Raw genomic sequence first — 20,557 nt, forward strand, 5'->3', positions numbered from 1 at the left:
ACTAATAAAGAGCCAATACACTGCTAATATGCATGTTAATTAACAACTAGTTGATGGTGAATGTGTGTACCTTAATATAAAGTGTTACCCAACATAATATTTTGATTCTCCTCTGTCTGAATAAATAATATACTATAGCCTATGAATTTTGATTGATGCAGCCATCAGACAACTTTCCTCTGTGGAAACTCAGCCTCTGGGTGGGGCATTCACTTTGGCATCAGTTCACTGACATTTAACAACTGGTTTGTTTGGAGATGTCTGAACAATAAAGGAAGTTTTAGGCCTGTGTAGACTGCAAACAGTATTACAACATGTGTTTCGTCCTACTTTCAATAAGCACACATTGCATTGGTTATGTATCATTAGCGATTATCAGACTCAGAGTTTGTATTCTAAACTCATCTAGTTGGCAAAGCTTTTTGTTAATTGGTCCAGATGTGGGGACAGCAAATGACCAGACTATCAAAGCTCCCTGCAACACGTAGACCTGTAACAATACAAGTCGACTAAACTGGTCTGTGATTTGAATGGGTAAACAGTTTCCTTGTTTGTTTTTTTAAATGCCCAGTACACACAATTGGAATCAGAAATTCACATATTAAAAACGTCAAATTTAAACTGGAACAGTATCCCCTTTTGCTTTTAAGCCAGGGAAAATGTGTATGTCACTTTAACCCTTATGTTGTGTTCAGGTCTCCCGTGACCCGTTTCAAGTTCAAATTATATAATAACTACGCACTAGTTTTTTTTATCGGAACAAGGGTTCATGATATCCTCCACAACAGCTATATAAACTCTACAAAACTGATTTTGATCATTTTAGCCAAGTCTGAAAGTCTCTAAAATAAAAAGTGTATAATTTGGTGTTCGGGTCTGGGGAGACCCAGCAGCATTGTTGTGGGTGACTCGGGGTCAAATTTGACCCAATCAAGATTAATCTTTGACTTTAGACACCCCTCCCCCTTCATCCACTGTAACAATAATGTTAAGTCTATTAAGTCTATTATAGTCAGGTAACATCATTATCCACTGTCTTCACCATAAGGAATATAATGAGCGAATATAATCAAATGTTTTACTTAAATATGTGGTGTGATGTGTTTTGGGGCCATAAAATAAAATTACAACAGTACGGTTATGAATGCATAATAAGTTAGTTATGATGTAGTTAAAACAATATTGGATGATAGTCATTATTTTGGAGTGTTTTGGACTGAGATACATCATGGGTCAAAATTGACACCATGAACAGTAACAGCTTTCGAACACAACACAAGGGTTAATAATGTCTAAACATGAGGAAGATAAAAACCTAACCAAAAGCGCTGCAGTAAGAGGCGGGGCAAAACTGGAAGGGCAACAGATCATAATCCTTAAATCAAACTCAAGGTATGCAAGTTTTTGCAGTAGTGTTTCAACAGTGGAGACAATTCTGTTTCTCTATAAATTAATACTAAACTCATCCAGTCGTCAGCTCTTATTCAACTACACATCAGGGTCTCTGCTACAAGGGTGAGTAGAGCTGTCAATATTTAACTATAACTGTATTTTTTTGTTTGAAGACAATCTTGCTACACCTTTTGTGCAAATGTTGCTGCATGTAATCAAAAGTATAACATTTAAAAAAACGATTGGAATTTTATGGGATATGTCAGACATATTGGACCCAATCTCCTAAAGGTACAAATAAGCTTCAGGACTCAGGGTGGGGTTTTCTCTATGGCAGCAGTTGGCATTTGAAGACTGTTGATGCTGGAAGATGTTGGACTGGCTGAGTGAGTTTCGGCCTGTTTAGCCGGGGAGCTGCGGGACAAACAGCCGTCAGCAACAGGAAGTCAAAGTGTTTCTGAGTGATCAATAATCAGATCTGATCTGTGAGATTTGTGAAATGTGGACTCGATACAGCACAGCTTTGGCAAGGGAAACCATAGAGATCAGGCTCCTCCAACAATTCAACACAATATAGACACATCATAATATAATATAAAATAAAAGACTAATTCAGGAAGTAAAGAGGTTCTGCTTTTAATATAAAAACCTAAAAATAGTGTTTACCAATTATACTAAAATATTATTATTATTATTATTATTAAATAATAATGATTACAAAAATGTAATAAAATATATTATTATTATTATAATACATAATAATAATAATAATAATAATAATTAAATAATAGGTTTATTATAATAAAATAATAATAATTGTATTAGAATAACTTTTATCATAATACTAATAACACTACTAATAATAATAACTACAATAAAAATAATAATTAATGTTGGTACTAATCTGAATTTTGGATTGTATTTTTATGGAATTCTTGAATGTATAAGTTTCAAAGAGAAAAACTAAATATCAGTGATATTACAACAACAACAATAATATTGTAAATAAGATACAGAGATGTTTGCACAGAGATTTCCTCAGGTGAAATGTTTTATATATTTGAGTAACTAAGACATATTCTTATATATTTTGCAACTTAATGTAAAGTAACCTTGATTTAAGAGGTTCAATCACTGGGAGATATCATTCTCTACTGTCTCTTTTTTTCTTAGCTTAATGAGGACATTTAACATGTTGTTATGTTTCAGCATTAGGCAACAGCCTCATCAATCGAGACCCAATATCTCACGAGGAAAAAGGGAGAACAGGATAATATGATTGCTTTAATTCAGGCAACAAAATGCCATAATGATCCATAAGGGATGCTGCCTGAGAGAAAACACTCTTCTTCCTTGTTATCATGACCACTAATGTTACATATTCAATGTCTAAAAGGTAGTTTATTTTATTGTATATAGATTTCTGTTTTAGAGTAGATACATATTGTACTTGTTGTACATTTGATGAAGGTACGTTGTCTACATTACTAATCATAATAATAAAACATGTCCCCGAAGCTGCAGAGTTTGGGAGGAGACCGGCTGAGGTCGATCTGAGGGACCTTTGGGGTTGGTAGGGGGTGAGGAGGTCAGTGAGGTAGGGGGGGGGTGGCAGATGGCGGAGGGCTTTGTAAGTAAGGACCAGTCTTTTTTAGTTGATGCGGTGGGAGACGGGAAACCAGTATAGTTCAAGTTCATTAAGTACTACAATGGAAATAAGTCTTTAACTATGTAGATTATGTCATCCATGACATTTTACTGACATCTGTTTTCCAATAAATCTAACTGAAAACATTCATCATAATAAAGATTAGAAACAGCTTTTGACACACCTCACTCCTCACACGTGTAAAGCAGAACCTTTGCTCCCTAACTATCAGAGAAAACCTGGTATTTCTCAATACCCATGCAGATCAGAGGGAGGGAACACCAGCTGCTGTGAGAGGAGGAGCTACAGTGGAAAGAGGAGAGCTTACACGACACACTCAGGGAACGAACGTTAAATTAGTTAGAGAGACTAGTCTCTGTTTCTGTCTAAAGAAAATACAAACTGAGTTCATCAGATCTTTCTCAACAACACAGCAGAATCTCTGTCAAACACTGGTGAGTACATCTGATTATATTTACACTTTCAACAAGCAGGACTAACACAAAACTTCAGCTCTACTCAGACGAAATCTCCACCCAACTTGTTTTTCTCTAACAACATAACCATATGATATAGAGTCCACTTTAAACAGCTTAAACAGTCTCTTTGTATCAGCTCTTAGTACTTTGTCAAATGTCCCTCTGTGGGACTAATAAAGGTATTCTGATTCTGATTTAGTAACTTGTAACTTGTATTGTAGTACTCGAGACCGGTCATGGTATCGAGACCACCATTTAACGATCTCGGTCTCGGACCTACTGTAAAGGTCACAAGATTTTGTGTCAAGAGCGAGCGAGACTGTTCTTATTATAAATCCATAGTCGAGACCACGGCTGTTGCTGGGGATGTGATTGGATGTAAAACGCCCTGTTAAAACCAATAACGTGACTTCACGTGACTCCGAATCTTTGCCCTCATGAGCCGCAATGTTTGTTAACATGGCATGGTTTCAGGCGCGCCGGATTCATTTTAGAAGTGGGGGGGGGCCAAAAAAGTGCGTGTGTATGGCCCAATCCCAAACCACGCCCTACACCCTACCCCTACACACTCCCCCTCCGTGACGGAGTGACACATGAGGCTCCCTCCTGTCAGATGGAGGGAGTAAATACAGCAGCAAGCTTTGGGACAAACTCCCCTCTCTCCGGCAGAAACAGGAAATGCCGTAACTGTATGTAACAACGGTTTCAAATCAGCATCTCTTTGACAAAACATGTAAATTAATAACTCAAATAAAACTCCAAACATCTTTCATTGTGTTACTTTTTTGTAAAGCTCTTTTAGTTTTAAACCTTGCAACAGTCTGTAAATATACACAACTTTATAATAAAATGCACACATTTACCTTTTTCTAATCTAGACTAAACACAGGTATGATCCTAAGTTAAAAATATATATGAGGTTATCATGAGGTTGTTAACATCGCAATTTATCAGTGGATGTTTGCTGGAAGCACAATAACTGCATAGTGTTTTGCATTGCTTTTCATTTCAGTTAATATAGTGGTGAGAGACTCCCGATACATTAATCAATCAATCATGATGTAGATTTATAAATTCATTAATTGTCTTATGTAATGCATATTTCCCAGTGAGCATGAAGCTTTGAGAGTGGGGTTTTTCTCAGCTACGAGTTATTTTGGAAATTGCTCTCCTTATCCGCATGCCCCCTGATTGCTAGGCCCTGTTGGGTTAGAAACTGCAGACAGCGCAGTTGCTCCATCATTCCATCTCTTATTTTTTCCTGCTCAATACGCTGTTGTTTGGCAAGCTGTATGTTGACTGGTGTTTGACTGAAGAAAGCGCACTTTTTTTTAATACACTCTGTGGAAATGAGACTTTTCGTGGCTGTCCAGGAGGCTTGGGCACTTTTTCCAGTTATTAACTCCGGTATTAACAAAGCTATCATCTCCACATTTTGAGAAAGTTACAAGCCGTTTGACAGCAGCAAATCTGCATATTTCACAGAAGGCCCGTTTAGTGGTTTTGCAAATAATTAACCACTCTCTGTTTTTGTACCATTCTGCGTTGAAGTACCTTTCTCTTTGCCCAGACGATCTAGCGGTCTCCTTTTTTTCGACAGTTAGCTGTACAGCTTTACCCGCCTCAATGTCCCGACAACAAACCTCCATGCAGTCGGAACCAGCCTGTTTCGGTTCAACGACGGCGGTGGCGGCGGTTTTGACAGTCTCTGCGGCCGCAGAGGAGCTGCTGCTTTTGGGTTAATCTGGCTTCGCTGTTTCTATGATTGATGAAGGTCCAGGCTCCGTTGATGTGGATGTCAGGGATGTGACCTTCCAGTTGTTAAATTTAAGTTTAGATTGACTGTATTTAGTTTTCTTCTGCGCTGGTTCTTCTGACATGTTTGCAAGTGTATCTATTCTTTCTGGTTAACGGCTGACACACACAGAACAACGTAACAAATAAAGTAAACAACGTAACAAATAAACAAATCTAAGCTTGTTTATTGGTTGTAATGTACATGAATACATTTGAATGGTGTGACAATGTCCTATTTGATTGGGTTAAAATGTACATATTCTTCCTGTTATGTCTGCCTGCTTTATTTTACCTAATGCAAAGTGACCTGCTCCATCGAAATCAGTCGCATTGACCCGAAGACACATTTTGAGTTGTATACACTGTTGGAAAGAGGAGAGTCATAGCTTTCTAATGATATCAGGATTGTTGTTGTAGGCTACTCCAAATATTAAGCAAAATATGTCACATTATATAATGACTGTTACAGAGTCATCATTTTGAGAAAAAGGCCTTTAAAGTTTCCTCTTCTCTGGATCGATCTGATTGATTATTAGCGGAGCAAATGATCAAAATAGTACGAAGGGAAGATATTTTCGTTTGGATTACTGGTCTGGGGGAAGCCTGTGTGTGTGTGTGTGTGTGTGTGTGTGTGTGTGTGTGTGTGTGTGTGTGTGTGTGTGTGTGTGTGTGTGTGTGTGTGTGTGTGTGTGTGTGTGTGTGTGTGTGTGTGTGTGTGTGTGTGTGTGTGTGTGTGTGTGTGTGTGTGTGTGTGTGTGTGTGTGTGTGTATTTTTGCATTTGTGTGTGTTGTGTTTGTTTCCCCGGGGATAGATAGATAGATCGTACTTTATTGATCCCAAATTGGGAAATTGTTTTTGTTACAGCAGCATAAAAGGCATTTTACAATAAAACAAAATATACAAGAATAGAAATAAAATAAAATATAAAATATACATGTCGAAATAGAAAATATACATGTAGATATTATATATATTCAAAATATATGAAATATGGAGTATTAAATATGAAACAGATTATGTGTGAGTAAAATGTACAAGGTGGTTTTATTTCTAGAGAAACTATGGAGCAGAGAGTTCTCTTCCAGCCAGAGGTGATTTATTGTACAGAGTTATTGCAGTGGGCAGGAATGTTTTCCAGTATCTGTCCTTGTGACAGGGGAGCTGCAGCAGTCTGTTGGAGAAGGAGCTCCGTTGACTGTCCAGCTGCAGGTGGAGAGGATGGCTGGGGTTATCCATGATGGACAACAGCCTGTTCAGTGTCCTCCTCTCCACCACAGCTTCAAAGGGGTCCAGCTTGATGCCGATGACTGACCCAGCTTTCCTGATCAGTTTATTGATCCTGCTGGTGTCACCGGCTCTGATGCTGCCCCCCCAGCAGACCGCAGCAAAGAAGAGTGCACTAGCCACAACAGACTGATAGAAGATCTCCAGCATCTTACTGCATACATTGAAGGATCTCAGCTTCCTCCGAAAATAGAGTCGGCTCATCCCCTTCTTGTACACAGCGTCAGTGTTGATCCTCCAGTTCAGCCCATTGTCTAGGTGCACTCCCAGGTACTTGTAGACCTCCACAACTGCCACATCCTCTCCTAGAATGCACAGGGGCAGAGGAGGAGATGTCCTCTTCCTCCTGAAATCAATGACCATCTCTCTGGTCTTGGCCACATTCAGAAGCAGATGATTTCTTCCAGTCCACTCAACAAAAACACTCACGAGAAACACCGGCTGTTGTTATGCCTGCTGTGACGTAAAGTTACTCCGTTCTCCGCTTGTAATTATGCCGTTACAAGCTTCAACGTTGTATTTATCATCTGAATTTGCCGAAACAAGTTTAATATTCTGAAAGCCAAGACTTTGTTTACTTAAAATCAGATAAAAACAAACTGTAACGGACCCTGCCGTGTTATCTATGATTACTATAAGCCTTCCATTCATAATGTTAGCGGAGGGAGGGGAAGCGGCGCTGTGGAAGAGCAGAGTGGCGAGTGAGAGCTGTCATCTTCCCTTTACAAGCTTCAAACATGCCTGTAGCTATGGGATTGAATATAACAATCAAAAATAACAAAATATACACAGCTAGATCAGATCGCGTTTTAGATGGGACTTTAGAGTAGAGGGGAATTATTGAAACGGGATTTGTACAGTGTTCCGCGGCATCCGCCGCTGCGAAAATGTGGGGCAGGGCTGAAAAGTGGGGGAGCCAATGGCCCCCTGGCCCCCCCGCTTCCGGCGCCCTTGCATGGTTTATACCAGCTGCTACACTCAAACGGTCTTGCAGTGAAGATGTTGCAAAATGTGTGTGTGTGTGTTTTCACTGAACGCAAACTCAGAGAGAGAGAGCCGTAACATTTATATTATGTTCTTACTATGTTACTGTTTTTATATGAAAAGGATAACTTTTTGAATAAATATGATGAAGTTGAATTTATATCTTACGTATATGTGTCTTTTTATGATGATGTGGATCTTTCAGATCAAATTGACTATGGTATCTTACACATGCTATTGTAAGTGTATCATGTAGTGTTGGATTCACAGTAGTCGGGTTCCGGTCTTGATTCGGTCTCGCCCTCTTAAAGTCTTGGTCTTGTCTTGGTCTCGCCCTCTTAAAGTCTTGGTCTTGTCTTGGTCTCGCCCTCTTAAAGTCTTGGTCTTGTCTTGGTCTCGCCCTCTTAAAGTCTTGGTCTTGTCTTGGTCTTGCTACTCTTCAGTCTTGGTAATGTCTTGGTCTCGCCCTCTTAAATTCTTGGTAATGTCTTGGTCTCGGATAAGGTTGTCTCGACTACAACACTACTTGTAACTGAATCTCTGTGGTGAGGAGTTTTGATTCACTTCTGCTCTCCTGCTCTTATTTAGTGGGAATGCTGACACAGCTTTCCAACTATCCGTTATGCTACGCACGAAATTCTTTATTATTCCGCTGGGTTATTTTGCGCCTCTTCTTCTCCCACATTAAACATCGCAGAAACTCCGTACAAACATCAAAACGTTCAGCTCGGTCGGGAATCGATGGCTATTTCTTTTATCATTCATAACTTTCATAATTCCAGAGATACATCCCATAATTCATCCCATTTTTAACATGGAAGTCAATGGAGAAACTCTTCAGACTTCAACAATCTTCATGCAACTTCAACTGCTAACTGCTCCTTCTTAAAATGCTAACTGCTCCTTCATACTTTCACTCAGAAACCTCATTCCAACTTTAAAATGTTACACATCTTTCTGACATTATTCGTGTACCACAACTTTTAAATCTGATTCTTACTTTTAGAGATATTAAACATTGTTCAGACCTTGGTAAAGAGGCCTTCTTCAGATTTGAGAGTGCGTGATGTCAAAGCTAGAGTGGAGGACAGATTTAATTTTGCCTTCATATTTTCTTTTAAACCTGCCATAATTCCCAAACCCTACATTCCTGAGACATAATCTTTCATGACAAACGTAGGAAAACATCTCGTAGCTTGAAAGATGCAAAAATAATTAAACAAAATGCCTCTTGAGGGCATGAAATGACAAAAACTTTCAACATGTCTCCATTAAACCCCATTGTAAGTTCAGCCTCACCTTTCCCCACCACAGCAGCCGCACACCTTTAGTTAATCTGCCAAAAAGGCCACATTATTAACCTGAAAGTACACAAAAAGTACACTTCAGATGCTCAAGTTCCTTGACATGCTTCACGCTTTGAAATGTCACCGATATCTGTTACGGTTCTTCAACAAAACGTTCACATGTAAGAGGTTTATCTCTCATTCAGAACAATGAAAATGCTCTCTTCTCACTGATCACCATGGAAACCTTTGATCTCTGGACACGTCGTTAGCTCAAATATAAACACCTGTGTCATGAAACACGATGATGTCATAACTCCAACTGACATGCTCAGAGCAGCACACTTCAGATAATGGTTAATGGTTAATGGTCCTGCCCTCAACAGCTCTACGTCAATTATGGGGTGTCATCATATGCCGTTTCCATGGAAACGCATCCCCCGCCATAACACACGATGTTGTCGTAACGCCTATGAAAAGGGTCAAAACAGCACCACACTTCAGATAATGGTTAACGGTCCAGCCCTCAACAGCTCTACGTCAATTATGGGGCTTCATCATATGCCGTTCCCTCGCCATAAAAGACGATGTCGCTATAACTCCTATGAAAATGTTCAAAAAGTGCTCAAACTTCACATGTGTGCTAACAGTCCAGCCGTGAAGACATCTACGGGACAGTTTTGAGATTTCTTCAAATGCCGTTGCCATGGCAACACAATGCTCGCCATGAAACACGGTTTTCTCATAACTTCAGTGAAAATGCTCCAAACGGCCCACAACTTCACAGGTTTGGTAACGATGCAGCCATCAGTGCATCTAAGTGTATTATGTGATGTCATCAAATGCCGTTGGCATGGCGACAGATCATTCGCCATCAAGTTAGTTCAAAAGTTTGCAGTTCAAATATTCTGCTGCTTTTCCAAGCCTTTTTACTTTCTTTTCTTCTCTCATCACACATTCACATTCAGTGTTCATGTATCATTTCAATCTAAATTCTTCACTTTCTTCTTACACATTACATTTCAGCATAGCAGTTTAGCGTCAGCTTTTCAGCATAAAGCATTCCCACTAGCAATTTCTAGTTTTTAACAAAAGAAAATTAACGCCACTAATTATTTTAACGCGATTAACGCATGTGTATTTTTTGTCCTCGGCCGCCCCGTAGTTTCAGAGCGCATCGAGTTTAAAATACTATCTACAAGCTGATGCTGACAGCCCCGCTCCTGCCGCCCGCTTGCGGCAGACCACACTTCCACGCTCACCGGCATGCCCGGACTGGTGATCGGGAGGACCGGGAGGGTGTGTTTATGTGTGGCGCGAGAGAGAGAGAACATGCACATCCTACGTGTATTGTTGTTGTTAGCGCAGCTAGGTAGCACCAGATGCTAACGGATATAAGGAGCTGTTTCAATGAAAACAGAGGACAACTGCGCCGAGCACTTGACTTTATGCAAGTAGCCAGACAGTGGGACATTATAGAAAAGACACACACACACACACACACACACACACACACACACACACACACACACACACACACACACACACTGTATTGTATATTGTATGTATCAAAATGATAATAAACAATTGTTCAAATGATAATAAACAAACATTTGCATAAAGCATATTTGCATATTTGTCCACTCATATGTTGATAAGAGTATTCAAAACTTGAAAAATATCCCTCTAAGGTACATTTAGAACAGATGAAAAATGTGCGATTAATTTGCGATTAATCGCGATTAACTATGGACATCATGCGATTAATCGCGATTAAATATTTTAATCGACTGACAGCCCTACTTCTGACATATTGCTTTTACCCATTTCCTCTAACTGTTTCAAAATAAAATCTTTCCATTAGAGAAACAGTTGGAGTCTTTTAATGTGGAGCAGCTAGAGGAAATGAATAATTATGGTCACAAAGTAAGAAGAGCAGTGTTATTTTTCAATAGAAAAATGATCAAGAAAACCTATATTTTCATTGCTGTTAGCCAGAGTTGCATGCTTGACCCTGTCAGAGTTAAATCGTCACGGTTGCTCATGGCTTGTTACAAGTTATCACACTTCTTTCTTTAAAACAATATATGATATGAATTGATGATTGATGTTTCAAATGTTTTCTGTTTTCTTTCTCATTATGTGTGTAGATATGGCTGCTGCAAGCTATCTGCCTTCTGAAGATCAGTTTTTCTGCACCATCTGTCTGGATTTGTTCACTGATCCAGTCACTATACCATGTGGACACAACTTCTGTAAAGACTGCATTGAAGAACACTGGGATACAAGTTACTGGTGCCAGTGTCCCATGTGTAATAAAGAATTCTACACAAGACCTGAGCTGCACGTTAACACTTTCATCTCTGAGATGGTATCTCAGTTCAGACAGTCGGCTCAACAGAAAGCCAGCAGCAGCAGCAGCAGCAGCTCAGAGCAACAAGTCTTCAAACCAGCAGAAGTTCCCTGTGACGTCTGCACTGGAACCAAACTGAAGGCCCTGAAGTCCTGCCTGGTGTGTCTGACCTCCTACTGTGAGACTCACCTGGAGCCTCATCTGACAGCTTCAAGCCTGAAAAGACATCAGCTGATCGACCCTGTGGAGAACCTGGAAGACAGGATGTGTCCGAAGCACGATAAACCTCTGGAGCTGTTCTGTAAGACCGACCAGACATGTGTCTGCATGCTCTGCCATGTTTCAGAACACAAGATGCATGATGTGGTTCCTCTCAAAGAAGGATATGAAAGAAAGAAGGCAGAGTTGGGGAAGACAGAGGCAGAAACTCAGCAGATGATCTGGAAGAGACAACTGAAGATTGAGGAGATCAAACACTCAGTGGACCTCAGTAAGGAAGAAGCAGACAGAGAGGTAGCAGAAGGTGTTCAGGTCTTCACTGCTCTGAAGAAGTCTGTTGAGAGAGGCCAGGCCAATCTCATCAACACGATCAAAGCGAAGAAGAAAACAACTGAAAAAAAGGCTGAAGCTTTAATCAAAGAGTTAGAACAGGAAATCTCTGAGCTGAAGAAGAGAAGCTCTGAGGTAGAGCAGGTCACACACTCTGAAGACCACCTGCATTTTCTACAAAGTGTCAAGTCCCTAAACATTCAACACCAACAACCCTCCAAGGACTTGAGAAAATTCCGTTTGACCCCAGCGGTATATGAGGGGACGGTGGTAAAGGCTGTGGCTAAGGTGGAGGAGACGTTCAGTAAAGAGATGAAGAAGCTGCTTGAAGCTAAGCTGAAGAGGATCCAGAAGTATGCAGTGGATGTGACTCTTGACCCTGATACAGCCTATCCCAGTCTCATCCTGTCTGATGATGGAAAACAAGTGAGGTATGGTGATGTTCAAAAGAAACTCCCAGACAACCCAGAGAGATTTTCTGATTGTAATTGTGTTTTAGGAAAGCAGAGTTTCTCTTCAGGCAGATTTTACTTTGAGGTTCAAGTTAAAAGAAAGACTGGATGGGATTTAGGAGTGGCCAGAGAGTCGATCAACAGGAAGGGAGAGATCATATCGACCCCTAAAGATGGTTACTGGACTATATGTTTGAGAAATGGAAATGAGTACAAAGCTCAAGGTGCTCCGTCAGTCCGTCTCTCTCTGAAGTCTCGGCCTCAGAAGGTGGGGGTGTTTGTGGATTATGAGGAGGGTCTGGTCTCCTTTTATGACGTAGATGCTGCAGCTCTGATCTACTCCTTTACTGGCTGCTCCTTCACTGAGAAACTCTTCCCATACTTCTATCCAGGTCATAAATATGGCCGTAAAAACTCTGCACCTCTGATCATCTCTCCTGTCAGAGTCACCTAATCACTCATCTTATTTCATGTGTTGATTTGTTTTCATTCAAGGAAACAAACATCGATATTTAGAGTATTTTCTACAAAATAAGTTTAATGTGGTGACTGATTTACATATGGTTTAGATTCTGTATACAACACATAAGTGGATGCATTAATCTACTCAACAATCAAATAATGATCTCTTCAACACTTTATCCTAACACATGTGGAGAATATCTATGAACGTTGGAAAAAGCTATAGATTTATTTTAACTTTAAAAAAAAAAGGTTGTTTCTAAAGACACCAAATTTGTCAAGCTAGTTAGAATTGATAATAACATTAAATGTTTTATAATTAATTGTGTCATGAAGCTTCATTTAAGAGAAAGGCTTATTACGTGCCTCTACAGTGTACTACATTTAATATGTGTAATAGTTAAACTGCTAGAAAACTAAAATGAAGCTAAATAATATGATAAATCCTCATTTGTGTTCAAATGGTTTGGTTAATAACTGTTAACTTGTATATCTACATGCCAGGTTTTATATTGATTACTGGTAAAAAGGCTTATGAATCAAAGACATCTGTAAATATGTGATTGTGAGTTAAGAAAACAGTAAAATAAACTAGATGTTTGGTCTGAGAAAGCAGGGACTCGAGCTCTAAACACTGAACAGGAAGGCCTGGTTTACACATCATTTGTATTTCATGACACATTTCCTGAGGCTAATTCACATTAAAAAAATATATAAATTGATGGCTTTTTGTGTGAAGAGCTTGTAGGATGAAATGTTTGTTTCCACTAGCAGTGATTGGATATTGGCTGTAGAGCAGAAAACAGTGGGGCTGATATCAGAGAGGTAGCATTCACTTTTACGAGTGAAGGCAGTCACTATAACACTAAAACTACTCTTTACAATGAAGTAACTAACTACAGAGTTTAGTATTATACAAGTATTTATGCCAACAACTCATCAAAGGAAAAATGGGGTTTGATTTAATGACATGTTTTAAGGATATAACAGTTGGACTTAAGCCCTACCATTTGCTTCCTGTAGTTTTGCCATCTTTTTATAAAACTAGTTTCCCCCTTTGTGATATAAAAAGCTGAATCAACATGATGTCCTACATTTGTTTGCATTGTGTCAGCATATGCTCATGTTTGTTTGTTGTGTGTGGTAGAAACAACTGGGTGAAATTTGATGAGGGTCACATGACTAACGGGGGTTGGTAAAAAGCCAGAATACACCTCTTCCCAGGTTCTCAGTTTTAACTCATCATGCATACACGAAACCCTCCTTTTCTTATACTTTGAAAAAATGCCTTTTCAAATGATTTCCCTCCCAGCACATTTTTATAATCACTGAACTAAACAAGAACTCAATGTGAAACGGATTAAATATGTTGTCTTTCATTCAAGATAACAATTTTGACAAGCACAATTTTAAATAAAGAAATAGATATACTAATTTCAAGGTCACTGGTCTTTGTTGTTTGTGTGAGTAATGTGTTCAGTGTTATTTCAGATGATAGGAAACAAGTCTTAAAAACACAATAGGAAACTTGATGGGTTTCCGTATGTCAAGAATCAAAACCAATCTATAAATTAGGCAAGATTTAAAAAACATGGCAGATAGCCTTTTATTTTATTTTTTATTTCAGTGGTTCAAAACTCAGTATACAGTATGTATGTTAAGGTAAGAAGGATTACATTGTATCTCATTTTAGAATCTAAACAACAATAACTGCTGTTTTATTTGTTGCTCAAAGTGATGCATGAAAAATCTCCTCATATTTTCACAAGGCATTTCAAGCCAGATTTTAAAATAGTCAAGAAATGGCATTGCAAAAATAGTACTGTGGTATTTAATGCAAGTTTAACAGGATAATATATTTCAATCAGGAGAGACTTCATTTTGTTTAATGATAAATGTTAAGTCTTTGGGGATTAGACCCCGATCCTGAAATCGTATATCTAAAGGGGAAATGCAGCCTTGAGCATATAGGGAACCCCCCGGGGTCTAGACACTGGTGATGAAGCTGAAGATCTGGATTTGATGAGGAGATGGGATGAAGAGGAGGTGGGATGAGGTCTTTGGGTTAGCTCTCCTGGCACTGGATAAGATGAAAGGAGGTGGATGGGGAGGAGGCAGGCGGCAGCATGAAAACCTGAAATCACAGCTGACTGCAGGAGAGAGGAGAACCATTTTAAAGTTTGGCTGCAGCACAGTGATTGGCTGCTGGAGAATGAGGTGAATGTAATAGGTTCAGTGGCGTTTTTATATGTACAAAAGTGGTGGGGCACAAAAAACTTAGATGTCTATATATAAGCTTCTGCAGTGACGTGCAGTGAGGTTCATGGCTGCTGAGGCACTGGCACTGACTCTTCAGGTTTACAAATATTATATTTTGACCTAAACCAAAATATAATATTATTTTCAAAAGCTTTTTTTGTCTGATGCTTCGATTAATTTTAAACAGACAGTTCAACAAAAGGATACCCAAAAAATGTAATTGAATGTAATATTGAATTGTTCTCTCTAAGTAAGATCCCATTTTCAAAAAATTGTGGTCTTACCTTGACTTGAAGATGAAGTCCATTTGCCTATCCTTCTGGACAAAAAATTCTATAACTTTTTTGTAAAAGTCCTCCTTATCTTCTTGTAGTTTCAAAAGTCTATCATAAATCTAATCGATAGATTTATGATTCGAAAATTATAAAAGTAGGGTAGACATGTGGATGTTATCCGGCTGAACAAAACGTGCATTTATCTAACAGGTACGTTTCCCACAGATCTTATTTCAAGCTATTTTCTAAAATCCTATGGAGAAACCTCATTGCTTTTTTGCAGCTTACTTCCTGGTTTTAGGACGCGTCACTGCAGCTCTCGTCTCCTCTTATTATACATCCATGCTCTTCACACACCACACTTTTCGCGGCACACGTACTTACAGCCAATCAGCTCTGAATGATGTGAGATGACGTATGGTGGGGATGGCAGCTCTGTGCCCCTATGGTGTTTTTTTTTTTTGCCACACACATTACATTGAAAAATACTCTGAGCATGCGCAGTGTAGTTTTTACAGTCACCGTTCACTTTGACAGTGAAAGGGTGGGGCATGATCAGGTTTTGTCCCACATGGCTCAAAACGGCACTGTAGACACTAATTAGAAGAACACAGACTAAAACAGCAATGTACAGACGAATCAGATGATTAAACATGACCTTAAAATATATTTTATATATTTTTTAATTTCTTTTTTTGCATCTCTTTCCATTTTTTGTAATCATTATGTGTAATACTTTCTGCTGACACTAGGTGGGGCTGTGCCCCACCTGCCCCTAATGACCAGTCGCCACTGAATAGGTTATAGACAACGCCCGTGATGAGCTGATTATATGCAGCTGCGGAGTGAATGTATATACCCAGTCTTCCTGAAAGAACTTGAGCTGAGCTTCATATAAACCTCAGCACTGAGTTCATTGTGTTTTTGTTTTTGTACTACACTACAGTAACACACTTCCACCACTTCCTGGTGTTCTGGCACAGAGTGTCCACTGGATGGAGCACAACACAAAGGAGAGATAAGCATGGAGTCTCTGTACTGTAAACCAAACACTGATATATGAGGAGACACAGTTTGTGATAAACATGTACAGGATAACCTCTCATGTTGACCAAGGACAAATGGGTTTTTCCAATGGTGTTCAATGTATTAGTTCAACTATGACCATGCTACCTGCATATTTCTTTGTCAAGAGATTTTAGTTGGAGGCAAAAATTAATCCTGATGTTACAACAGTTTACATTTTTCTAACCACCCTAAAAATGCTTAACCTGTTTAGCCCGAGAGCCCCCTGTACAGGGGGCTGCAGGTTTTTTATTCACGAAACTGTGTCTCAGGGCTTCTTAATATTTAAAAACCTATTAATGTGTCATACCAGATTAACGGGAAGAAACTCAGCTAACTGACGATACGAACCATTTTTACCAAAACAAAACACAAGTCTCATAAGAAGCGTCTAAAAGACCCCTGATCGAAAAAAATGCTAACGCACTTGGCACAGAACTCAAGGTAAAGATACCCTTATTACTTATCGTAACTGCACATACAGGATATCCGATTAAAGCTGAGACTCCACAGATTATATAGGTATTAGTATCATCACTGAGCGATCAGAACTCGCGACAGGGGAAGCAAACACAGACAACACAACACGTAGCATTATGGAGCAAACACGGGAGATCGTCTCACCTTAGCTGTTATTCTGATCAAAAGTCGTGTTCAATGGCATTCAAACGATAAAAACGCTGCTGAAGGTTAATCCAATGTGTCTGTCGGTGTTTGTCACTTTGAAAAAATTATTGATAATCCATAATTCAATTTTTATGTAAAAATCGGAGAATAAATATTAGCTGCTAATGGTAGCCACCAGAGTGTTTTGCAGCTTCCGGTTTTGGCTATGCGTCACTCTCACTCCTTATTTGGTAACCTGTGTGTGTGTGGAACTTTCCTCGATTCCATTGGCTCTAGCGGTTAAAAAGAGATGTCAATCATCAAAATCGACCAAGGAGGGCCAGAGCAACCCTGTCTCCTAGAAATTACGTTCCCACAAAACTAAACTGCATTCTCAAATACGTTTCGCAAGAAACGTATTTCCTTCCACGTTACGTTTGTTATGAACATATCTTAAATACGTTTATTTTCTACATATCTTCTAGAAACCTATTTTCTCCCACATGACGTTTGTTATGAACGTATCTCAAATACGTTTGCTTTCTACCTATATTTGCCATTTCTTTTCTAGCTTATAATAATGATAATAGTAATTTATTAATATCATTTTAGAGCAAACTTATTTTCGCGCTGGCTGGCGGCTGACTTTTCAGTTTACCAAATCCGTTATTATGCTGGTTAATGGTTAATAATCACAATATTGTTTGTAGTCGTTTCATACAGCATTCTCAATTACGTTTAACAAGAAACGTATTTTGTCCCACGTTACGTTTGTTCTGAACATATCTTAAATACGTTTGCTTTCTACCTATCTTTGACATTTCTTTTCTAGCTTATAATAATGATAATAGTCATTTATTAATATCATTTTAGAGCACACATTTGAAATCGACGATCGGGCTTGATATCCTATGGTTAAATTAAAATCAGTAGGCGAGGCTGTAATTTCGCCAGCTGCGAGGCAGAAAATAATAGTTTTAACATGCCAAAAAGCTGCTGTGTCGTTTATTGCACCTCAAACATTAAAACAAATCCAGAGTTACGTGTTTCTGTACTTCCTCTAAGAAGAAAGGACAGTATACAACAGAAGAGCTCTGTGGCTTCAGGCTTGATCGCCGTTCAAATGACAGCTGGTTTCCCCAAAAGTGGGCAGGGCTGTAAAGTGACGTAGGAAAGATCATCAGCTCGCTGATTGGATGTTTTAGCCGCAATGCACGTCGGGATATGGTGTTAATGCGATATGAAATCCGAAAAAAGAATCAGAGTTTAGGATGGCCGAAGACACTACACTACCCATAATCCCCAGCTATCGTTTGGGACTACAGTCCTGTTGTCCCCGTGATTAATCTTCAAGCTCTGGGATTGGATGTTGGAGTGGCAGTGCGCCAAGGTTACGCCGAGCGCCAAACAGCTCTTTGAAATGGAACGAAACCACGGCAGACTTTCCAAAACTGGACTCGAACGCCCCCCCCAGAACTACAAATGCTGGCTATTGTGTTTCGCAACATGTTCTATGGCGTCTCTACTGGGAATTGTAGTTTTAAAAGACGTTTTCGTTTTTCCCAAAATTAGAAGTTGACAGTATTAAACTGTGTACAGCCCTGGAGGTTTAGGGGATAGGAAACAAATTGGTGTGTACAAATGTAAAACATGTAATTAATAAATGGGTGAAAATCGCTTGTGTCCATAATGGGAAGCATTAATATATACCCACATGCCAGCTCATTGTTACTTTGGAATTCTACTCCACTACAATTCAGAGGTTAACCTGGTATTTTTACTCCACTACATTTATTTTAGTTACTTTGCAGATTCTGATTAATGATGTGAAATATAAACAACCCTTAAAGCAGACTTTAGTTACACCTGAGTAAAATTCAGGGAAAGGTGATTGTCAAGTGCCAACAATCAGGAGAGATATTAGTTGGTGCTTGAGAAGACTAAACATTTATCTGCAGATCTCTATAAAGTATATTCATTACTCGTTATTCTCTACTAATAGTTAATTAAAAACTGTATATAATAGCTATTTTGCACATCCCTTTCAAGATTTTCTAAGGTTTATTGACATATCATATACACCACTATGTTGAAGTTATGCAATTAATGAAAAACTTGGGTCACAGGTTCCTCAACAGTGCATTACAAGACATCTATCAATATGTGTGTATTCCTCCACCATTAAACTCAAATTCTGCACATGTCTTATACTATCTACATACATAAGAGTATAATTAATATATATATAATATCAGTTAAAATAAGTGCTTCAACACAGTTAACATTGCAGGAAAGCAATATATTAGACGTTAAGTACTTTGTCAGGCTTAATATTTATCTGTAGATAGATACCCCCAAAGCTTTTTTCTTATTTGAAAGAAAACCTAAAGTATTGTTTAATGTGTTAATAAAGGTTAATTAGTTTGTCTGTTTTGCACATCCTCATATTAATATCTTTGTACATCAGGCACTAAACTGTTTTATTGTAGAGATCACTTACAGTATCTTCTTGATTTTTTATATTCTATATTTCTATCATTGACCTTCTACTTTCCCCCTATGAAAGTATGTACTCTTAATATTTTATTCATCAAATAACATTATTCAACAAAAATAACATTATTCAACAAAAATAATTAAATAACGTGCTTTAACCACTAGGCGGTGCACACAAGGTACACACAGTATACTAATAATAACTTTGTATTACTAGTGTAGGACACTTATGTATGTATAACATCTGAAGATGTGTAGTTTTATTCATGTTTTTACATAATTGTACAGGATATTGCTATATTATTTCTCATGTTTACTTCTACACATTAATATCTGATTTGTAAAACATCACAGACAGAAAGGTATATCCGTCATTTAATGGTAAGCTATTGAAATTGTGATTCCATAGATGTGTCTCCCATCACCCAAATCCCCTGACTATTCTCTCAACTCAGTATTTACATTCTTATATTCAAAGAAAATCAGTAATATCTTTAAAAACTACAAGTCCTTTTCTATCAGCTGTGCACCGTTATGGTGTAAATATAACCTATCTACCAATTGGATCAAATATAAAAGTCAGCCGTATTAGTATTGATACTGCAAGGAGACGTATTTTGTGAAAAGAAATGTAAGATGTTGTTTAATTGTTGATATATTTATGATCCACGTCACGTATTCAGTTTCGGCGGCAGTTCTTCCTGTTTGTCCAGAAGTCTTCTCATCAGGGCTCTATAAATAAAGAACTATGGCAGATGTGTAATATTTAATGCAGCCGAACCGTGTATTACAATGCCGTTATGTGATGACTTTCAAAGAGAAAAGCAAGAACACTCGGAATAAAGTATTATTATTATTTTTTTTAATGTTTTCGGATTTCACATCGCATAAACACCATATCCCAACGTGCATTGCGGCTAAAACATCCAATCAGCGAGCTGAGGATCTTTCCTACGTCTGTTTCCGGTATTGTTCCTGTAATGAGAGTTCACATTTATGCTACATTGAAGGGTGGAATTGACTACACATCTTCAGAAACATAATTTGCTTCAGATATATACTGTAACTCATAGCAATATTGTAACCATTAAGAAAAGCCAACTGCATTAAAAACCCAGTTAACAAACACAAAGTTTTTTCCTTCAGTAATGAAGATGTAATTCCAATGT

At 38.5% G+C, this 20,557-nt stretch overlaps 2 protein-coding genes across 5 annotated transcripts in view; one reads left to right on the top strand and one right to left on the bottom strand.

Annotated features, from left to right (window-relative positions):
* Positions 1 to 20,557, bottom strand: part of LOC117481734 (E3 ubiquitin-protein ligase TRIM39-like) — a 937,572-nt gene that overhangs the window by 22,021 nt on the left and 894,994 nt on the right. The gene's annotated exons all lie outside the window — the stretch shown is intronic.
* LOC117481747 (E3 ubiquitin-protein ligase TRIM39-like) overlaps positions 1,389 to 20,557 on the top strand; it is a 30,751-nt gene continuing 11,582 nt past the window's right edge. Inside the window, exons 1-2 of one of the 4 annotated variants that reach the window (XM_034129624.1) lie at positions 1,389 to 1,515; positions 11,022 to 13,787. In XM_034129624.1, the coding sequence (XP_033985515.1) occupies positions 11,024 to 12,679 (1,656 nt within the window). In that variant the 5' untranslated portion in view covers positions 1,389 to 1,515; positions 11,022 to 11,023 and the 3' untranslated portion in view covers positions 12,680 to 13,787. Of the gene's footprint in view, positions 1,516 to 3,070; positions 3,496 to 11,021; positions 13,788 to 20,557 lie in introns of those variants that run through there. The other 3 variants (XM_034129625.1, XR_004555802.1, XM_034129623.1) reach the window with 3 other exon arrangements.

This window comes from Trematomus bernacchii, unplaced genomic scaffold (assembly GCF_902827165.1).
Source record: "Trematomus bernacchii unplaced genomic scaffold, fTreBer1.1, whole genome shotgun sequence".
In the NCBI taxonomy this organism is placed as follows: Eukaryota; Metazoa; Chordata; class Actinopteri; order Perciformes; family Nototheniidae; genus Trematomus; species Trematomus bernacchii.